The sequence below is a fragment of the Mus caroli genome, chromosome 1, assembly GCF_900094665.2.
Source record: "Mus caroli chromosome 1, CAROLI_EIJ_v1.1, whole genome shotgun sequence".
Taxonomy (NCBI): Eukaryota; Metazoa; Chordata; class Mammalia; order Rodentia; family Muridae; genus Mus; species Mus caroli.
Window position 1 is genome coordinate 63,992,046 of NC_034570.1, and position 9,331 is coordinate 64,001,376.

General features: G+C 38.8%; 1 protein-coding gene across 5 annotated transcripts in view; it reads left to right on the top strand.

Annotated features, from left to right (window-relative positions):
- Spag16 (sperm associated antigen 16) overlaps positions 1 to 9,331 on the top strand; it is an 871,964-nt gene that overhangs the window by 519,378 nt on the left and 343,255 nt on the right. For all 5 annotated transcript variants that reach the window (XM_021171958.2, XM_029483611.1, XM_029483612.1 and 2 more), the window contains one exon: positions 6,177 to 6,303. In XM_021171958.2, the coding sequence (XP_021027617.1) occupies positions 6,177 to 6,303 (127 nt within the window). The remainder of the gene's footprint in view (positions 1 to 6,176; positions 6,304 to 9,331) is intronic.

Here is a 9,331-nt window from a genome sequence, read left to right on the forward strand (position 1 = left end):
ATATAGAGCCCATGACCTGAGATGTTTTACAACAAGTCCCATATACTATAATTTAAATTAAAAGTAGAAATGAATGTCAGTGATCAAGTCACTAACACACTTAGTGGGAAGTCAGGGGACCACAATAATCTGATTAGACTTTGGAGATTCTTCTCCCTCCTGCCAATAAATCCAAATGTCCTTCACATGTTGATAATAGTTAGTGTATAGGGATTCCCATAGGAAAACAAGTCAAAAATGTACAGAACTAACTCTAGTAGTACCTATGGAGAACTACAAAAATTGAAAATATAAGTTTATACATGCCAATTCCAGTGGACAACACAGTGTACATGGAATTCCTGAGATATTAAACCAAGAACTCAGACAAAAAGATTTAAAAATTACATAAATGTTAGATTTTAAATTGCTTTAAAAAAATAAAACAACCAAAGAGAAAAATCATTTTGTTGTGTTTTGTTTTTGTGTTTTTTTTTTCTTATGACAGATACAGGTAAAAAGAAAACTGAAGGATGAGGAATGACTGTCATGGAAAGGAAAGCTCTTGATTGATGACTCTCCCTCCACAAAACACACACACAGAGAAAGTGTAATTGAGTTACAAGATAAAGTAATATGGACATAACAAATAAAAAGTATCGGAGAGTATGGCAAATGAAAAGCAATAGAGAAGAAAAGGTGTCTCCCAAAATAGAAAACAAAGGAAAGAAATAAAATAAACATGGGAGAAGACCTTCCCTTGAACTAACAAAGGTCGAGAATATTAACTGAGCATTCATATCCAAACATGCTACACTAAACTTTGCATCTCTTATGTTTGTAGTGAGTCAGAGACTAGTGCATATAACCAGAATATCATCCACTGCAATTGGCTGGGGAGGGAAGCGTGAGGAGTTTGCCTCAGACTTTACCGCTGGGAGGAGAAAACAAAAGGCAGGTGGGAGGAAATTAGAATAGATTTTATGTCCACTCTGCCTTCTAGAAATGAAAAAGACTTTAGCGTGAGTTTTCATTTTGATTATTATCTTTTATTTTCCTAAATACACAAATATACCCTGCTTCCTCTGTATAATCTTACGTAAAAGCATGTTTTCAGAATGACCATTGCATATTGGATAACCCATTGGTGTGCTTTTCCCTGGGGAAGACTATTAGTCCCACTCTCAGCATTTCTCATTTGCCGATAGTTACTTGTGGTTTGAAGTCTTCTGGGCTTTTCCATGTGCATTTGTCATGCCTATTGCTATCATCTGTGTCCAGCGTATGTTTGGGAAGTCATGAGTTATTTTTAAAAGGTGATATCTGAGCCTAGCAAGATGGCTCAGTGGGTAAAGGTAGTTAACCCACACACATTGGCTTGAGATCTATCACCAAAATATACTTTATCCTCTGATCACCACTCGTGGATCATGGCACACACACACACACACACACACACACACACACACACACACACACACACACAAATACCTTACATACATGACGCAGACCAGCTTTGACACCACAGGTAAACTGAGGAAGAGAGCAAGAGTCAGCTATTAGGGTCAGTGCTGGTAGCAGCTGATGGAGGCTGATGCTGCTGGCAGCCAGTGACTAGAGTAAACATACAGAGATTCAGATTTCTCACGTGTCCTAACCTGGCAGTAACTAATGAGGGAATCTGTAGTATCCTAGGTGAGACTCCTATCCTTACCAAAATGATAAGGAATTTACCTCAATAGGTACCTGTTCCAGGCACCAAAATGTTGAAGGTCAGTTTTGATACCACAGGTAAACTGAGGAAGGCAGATAGTATGAAGTCAGCAATTGGGATCAGTGGTGATATCAATTTACAGGGTTATCACTAGTAGGACTGATGGAAGCAAAACTTAATTATCTGGGGCCAGTAGTCTCTCTGTAATCAGCGAGAAACTATGAACTCTTGTAACTCTTAAGGGGCCAACAAGAAAGAAAAGGAGAGAAAACTGCATAAAGGGTAAGGGAGCTCCAACAAGTCCATTAAATTTACAATATTACATACTTATATTCATCTATTCTTATGTACATACACACTTATTTACAGTTGAAGGATAGAGCAGAGCTCTAACGAGTAGCCTCTAAGAACTTTATTTTTTCCTCCAATCTATTTATATCCCCCGAAACAAAGTTCTCTACATAAGAAAGAATTATCTCACAGATAAAATGTTACACAAGAGGAAGTTACAGCAGGGTTGTCCGTAATAAGATCAAAGCAGTTGTTTTATCTGTGTTTCATTCCATAAGCTCATTATAAATTTAAAACAATAGTTCTATATGTCCATAGTCTTTCTTATCATGGTGCACAACTGTGGCCTTGTCCTGCGATCTGACCTAGAATGCATGTCTTTTCTCTTGATCAAAAATCTGTCCCAAGCTTATTTTTTACTAGTGTAATTTATGTCTCATAACTTATGAAAGCTTATTGAGCTCCTTTTTATGTAGCCTTTACTTAGTATTCTGTGAGGAGGGGACACATTCTATTCTTGATTCTAAGTTTATTGTATCATTTTGGCAAAACAACTTAATCTCCTTAAACATTCTATCAATCATTCTAATTTTCCAAAATTATATGAATCAAATCAGGAATTCTGTAAAATCAATAATTCTTCTAAACAGCATTGATTCATAGAAGTCCATCTTTATATTGAGCTACAGGAAATTTGCTCAATAGGCTGTTGTGGACTAATACCCAGGAATCAATCATAATGGGCTATAGACAGAAAGGGTCTTTCTTTCCCCAGTCACACCATGTCAGAAGAGTGAGAAATACAGCAATGGAAAGCACAGAAAAGCAAGCATATCAATAGCAACAAGCAGTCCTAGGACGAAGTTCCTGGGTTCCATGCCTCTTAAGAGTATAACCATCTCAGCCATGCAAATCTGGAGCCCTTATCCAGGAAGCTCACTTGTTTGCCACAGCCTTTCCTGAACCACTCCCATGACACACACACGCACACACACATACACACACAACACATACACACACACATACATACACACACATACACACACACACACATACATACACACACATACACCCATACACACACACACACACACGCACACATGCACACACGCACACACACACCTGCACATGTGTACACACACATACATGTCCCTTATATACACACACAGAGGTACACACACCATGCCCCTTACACAAACACAATCATTACACACATACACATGCACACACACACACACACGTACCTGCACATGCATACACACACATACATGTCCCTTATATACACACACACAGGTACACACACACACACGCATGCCCCTTACACAAACACAATCATTACACACACACACGCAGACACACACACACACAAAGACAAATACATACTATCAGTAAATAAAACTTTTAAAACTGAAAACAAAAACAATAATAGGTTTTATAATGAAAAGATATTTACTTGACTTTGATCAGTTCTCTTAATTATACTTGTTTTTGTTATGATCAAATTGTGATTTAAGTGACATGCTTGCTCTTTTCTATACTATGAGTCCCTGTTTTTTGCTCTCTCTTTCTTAGCCTGACTCACTATCCTTTCTCTCCCTAGGACAATTGTGATATATTTAAAGTTGTTCATTTAAAAATGGCATTAGAATATGAAAATTCAAAAAAAAAAGAACTTTGTACTCATTCATTTCATATCAATAGAAATTACCAGTTAAATTTTTAAAGAAGATAATTCATTTAAGAAAGAAAATTATGTATTACATGATTTTCAAAAATGAAAGAAATCCAATACTGTAAGACTGGCGCATACTTGTAAATATTCAGATACTTTGGAATATCCCACAGGTGATGCAGTACATGTTTCCTATAGAACACGTATTAGTGTCAAGCATTTTAGGTTCATGGGTCACATGGTCTTTGCTGTATCTGTGAACACATGTTAGTGAAACTGAACACATGACAATGTGCATCTACATCTCCCTGCTACTAAAATAGTATTTATAAAAGTAAAAATTTAGTTCATAGGCAGAGGTATAGACATCAGGACAAATTGATACATCAACTCTAATTGTCAAAATATCACTAGCCAAAAGACTAAGGATGTAGCCTGATGGTGCAATACTTAACAAGCATTCAGGAGGCCCTAGGTTCAGTTTCCAGAACCCCAACCCAAACAGGAAAAACACCAAAAATTCTATTAGCCAATCTCCTACATTTTAAGGTAAATTAATACAGAGTCACCTCAATGTGTTTAATGATTTGATTTCTTTATTGTTGATATGCTATCAAAATACTTGTTAATGTTAAAGGGTGAGTAACTTGAATCATAATCAAATTCAGAAAAACCTTAATATTTCTTCTTTAAAGTGGTCAAATTTACAAAGTGAGAAGAAAAGTTGTCCTAACAGTGTCTAGGCACCAGGTTCCTCCTTCTATGTTGTATTTGCCCACTCAGTAAAAAGACGCTTATGGTAGAAATGTGTTGAGCATCTGAGTGCATTCCGTTAAGTCATTTTCTTTGTTCAAGGAGGAAATCTGCCACCCACAGACAACCCTTATCCTACTGGTTCTTATCCAGGTCAGGATGAAATTCAGCCTTCATCCTCTTATCCTGATGGCCTATTGTCCAGGTTAGAATGGAATCCAGCCTTTAACCTCTTATCGGGCTGGTTCTTGTCCAGATCAGGATGAAACTCAGCCTCCAGCCTCTTATCCTGCTGGTTCTCTTCCAGGTCAGGATGGAATCCAGTCTCTGCCTCTGCTGCAGCCTTGCTGCTCACACCATATTATCTCAACGAGGCTTAGCAAAGCAAGAGCGGAGCTTGACCCTCAGAGATGAGCTGCTGCTCCTGTTCCCGTATCTATGCTGGCTCCTGCCTGCTGAGCACTTTTATTTACGATTCTCCTTCATCTATTTTTTCAAATGGGTTTATGAGTAGCATTATTTTTAAGTGATCTGTCATTACAGACAAAGGCGACTGTACTCGGTATGTACCCTGTTTTAAGGGACAGACCATCCAGAAAGTGGAAGGCTGAAGACAAGGTGGCACGTCCTCCTCCCTCATTTCCTGTGGTAGTCAATGGCTCTCAGGCTTCAGCATGCGTCTGAATTCCCTGGAGCGCATCCCTGGAGCGCGTACTAAAACTGATTGTTGGGCCTCACTCCAGGCTTTCTGATTCAATAGGTTTGAGATGAGGCTGGGAATTTGCATTTTTGGATCCAGTCCTAAGTGATGCCGATACTGCTAGTCTGAATGAAACACTTTGAAAAACACTTGTTTAGATTCTCATCCCTGAAGGCAAATTACAGTAACCAGAGGAGGCATTCACATGCCAAGGCCTGGATCCATCATGGATCAATTGGAAGGGAATAGTTGGGGTTGAAACTGGAGATGAGTACTTTCCAAACATATGACCAGTGGTTGTAATATAGAGGCAAGGCTGAGGAAACACACAGAAAAAATAGTGGTCTAAGAAAGTTGACATGAGCTTAGGGATTGGTGGGAGATTATTTTTCTTAACAAATTCTTATATTATTTAAACTGGGGACAATTTTTATGTAGTTATTTCATGACATAAATGAATAGTATAGTATAGTATAGGACCAGTAAGATTATATTTTTCCCCGAGGGGGAAACGTGCTTGTGACCAAGGCTGATTACTCAGTGTGAGTGATAGAACCCACAATGGTGGAAGGAGAGAGCAGATTCCTACAAGCTCTACTATGAGCTCCACACATGTACCTAAAAAAAAAAAAAAAAAAGAATAGTGTAATGACAACACCACAAATGGTTCCACTATTTGAAGGTAATTTAAATTTATTTGATTCTACTAGTTGTTTAACTAGTTGTTTAACGTGCTTACATGAACGTAAGATGTTCCTTGGAAACTGTCCTTTGATGACTTGTGACAGTGTCACTCTGTAACCCATTCTGTGATCAAACTCATGGCTACCCTGCCTCCAGAGTCTTAGATTGTAGGCATAGCCCTCTCTGTCTAAGATATCGACATATCTTAAGATGGGACTAAGATATCTTATGCCTAAGATAAATATCTGAAATATGTATGTTGTGTGTATAAGATACATATGTTGTCTTTCAGCTCTGTGGATGTTTTTATTAGCATTGCGTAGGAAGCAAAAGCATCTAGATACTAAGGTCCTAAACCTTTTGTTCCCACTCCCTCTCCGCAGCGAACGGTGCAGATACACTTTGTATGGACACACAGACTCTGTGAACAGCATTGAGTTTTTCCCTTTCTCCAACATTCTTCTCACCGCTTCTGCAGACAAGACCCTGTCTGTGTGGGATGCACGAACAGTAAGCAAATCACCTATCTTCTCCCATGGTTAACTGGTGTATGCATTGGTAACCTCTCTTTCAGTAATGGGCACAACTTTGAAAGGATTTAAAGGAAAGCAGGATTGAAGTAAGTTCCATCAGTGTGTTTCATGTACAATACGATGTAATTTGTGTGTGAGTGGTGTGTGTGTGTAAGACAGACAGAGAGAGAGAGAAAGAGAGAGAGAGAGAGAGAGAGAGAGAGAGAGAGAGAGAGAGAAGAGAAAGAGTCTGTGTGTATCTGTCTGAGTCTTGTGTATCTGTGCGTTTGAATATGAGTGAGTGAGTCTGTATATCTTTGTGTGAGTCTGTGTGTGTCTGTGTTTCTGAGTATATTGTGATATTGTGATATTAAGTGTGTGTGAATCTCTCTGAGTACGTGAGTCTATGTCTCTGTGTGTGTATGTCTGTGACTTTGTGTGTGGGAGTCTGTGTGTATGTATGAGTCTGTGTGTCTGTGTGTCTGAATATGTATGTGTGTGTGTATGTATGAGTCTAGGTATGTGTGAGTCTGTGTGTATGTGTGTGTGTGAGTCTGTGTATGTGTAGGTGTGTGAGTCTATGTGTACATATGTGAGTCTGTGTGTCCCTGCGTGTATGAGTATGTGTGTGTATGTGTATGTATATGTGTATGTGTATGAATGTGTCTATGTATGTGTGAGTTTGTGTGTATGTGTATGTGTGTGAGTCTATGTGTGTGGGTGTGTGTTCACATGCAAATGTCTGTGGTGCTGGGGCACTATGCTATGGCACAAGCATGGAGGAGGAGACAGTTGTTCACTCCTTGTGCACTGTGGGTTCAGGATGAAACTCAGGTCCTTATTCAGCCTACCCACTGACCCCTTCACTGCTCCAGAGAGAGAAAGAACCTGCAAGAAAGGAAAAAGGATAACATATACTTTTTTAAAATACAGATTTACAAAATCTGAAGAATAGTAGGTTGTGCTTTTACATTCCTTTTAGCAATATCTGATGAGAATTATGAAGAAATCCAATTGATTGCAAGAGAAAATGTTCTGAGTTCCCAGCTCCACAGTAGATAAGGAAGAAACTTTTATTATTCAAATTAGAAAATTCAAATTATGAAATAAAATGAAATGTTAAGGAAATGATTGTCATCAAATTTTGCATATAAAAATGACAACTCTAATTGCACAATGCCTTCACCAAGATCACGCTAGTTGTAGTGACTTCATTTCCAATTTTTTAATATATTTAAGAAATAAAACCTAGCAACCCCCTCCTATAAATTACTCTCACTTAAAGCTAAGATTACATAGATTATTTTAGAGTGATGTGCCATGTTTTGTCTGTAGAATCAAATGATTCATGAAATACTTAGTATATTTTATTTCTTTCCTCCCTGTGGTAGGAAGACTTGTGTGATGAATAGACAAAGGTCAGAATGTTTGATTTGTAACATTAACTTCGTCCCTAGTATTACTCTTCCTTATAATACTCAGATATGTGAGTTAATTGATAAATGATACATTATCTGGGCATACAGAAGGTCTGGACCTAGAGGAAGATGAATGACATCTTTCTCTTCTTGGAGAAGTAGTAACCATTCACTTGTGTCACCTCAGTGTGATCCACTACTCTTGAGGCACCTCTTAAATATTTTTGATGAAATAGGAAAATGCCCAGTGGATTATATTCCCATAAATTAGTTTTAAACTCCCTTTCCGCCAGCCAAACATATACTAGTCTTAAATCATTAATTCACCATAGCAGCTTATTATTACAGATAATGAATGTGGAGACCTCCTAGTCAGTCTCCCAGTCAACTAGACAGGACCTGCTCTGAGTTCTGTGGGGGATGAGGAATATGATATAAATCTCTATAATTACAAGATAGAGATCGTAAAAGAGCAAGAAATTTGGAAACTCACAAAATTGCTGTTTTACAGAGCTGCATTTTTGTCAGTTATAAAACAATAAAAACTATTTTATTAAAATTGAAAACTAAGATTGTTTTCCTGTCAGAAAATGATAGATTATATAATAAACTTAATGAATGATTATAATGCCTTCCTGAAAAATCAGCATGAAAAATCCCCACCGGTGAGTAGTTTAAAGGACTGTTTAAAACAAATGCAGTGAGATTACTCAGTCATTCCCTAGCCCAGTGAGAATATTAAGGCTCCTGATATTTTTAAGGCAAGGGATGTGTCTACTGGACAGTACTGTGTGAAGGACAGAGGCAAGATGCAGTCCTGAGCTGAGCCAGAGCAGAGCTGGCAATGGTCATGGTTGACATTTCCTCACTCAGTAAGCTCACCAGGACCTGGATGACACATGGTGGCCTTGACTGTGGCACTTGTCCAGAGGCTACCTGGTCCTACCTTAGCTTTAGCCAGAAGATCCAGAAATCCCCCACTCTGAGTGCCTGCCTATAAAGTAGAGAAACCAAGCATTATCAAAGTTCAGCCTCACTCTCCAGGAGTGCTGCGATCCACAGACAAGAGCGGTGTACTCTTAGAGGAGCTTCTCAATCTATAGAGCTTAGAATGCAGTGGTGTAGGACACATGGGCTATCTAACCGGCTCTGGCACAAGTGGTGTGTGGCTTCCCAGGGAATGCCTGGTAGAGCTGGAGATGGGTATAAAGCAATACGTAGGGAAAATATCTGTGTGATCCACTGGAGATGGGGCAGGAGGAGAGTCGGGGCCATACGGGCAGTCTGCTACAGAACTGGGGGTGACAGGCAATATGAACTAGGGGTGAATACCCATAGTTAGCCTACCTGCTTTCCTGGCCAAATTGGTCTGCAAATTTCTGGGGAATGCCTGCTGGTGTTGAGGGGTGCTTTCCTAGTTTGACTGTTCTAGGGGGGGGATCCAAGGGTCCTATTTGTTTATTTTCAATTTAGTAATATTTAACTGGAGGTCTAGTTCCAAGCAAAATCGCTGGTCTTTAGAAGGTCACAGATAGAATCTTTTTTTTTTTTTATTAGGTATTTTCCTCATTTACAGTTCCAATGCTATCCCAAAAGTCCCCCATACCC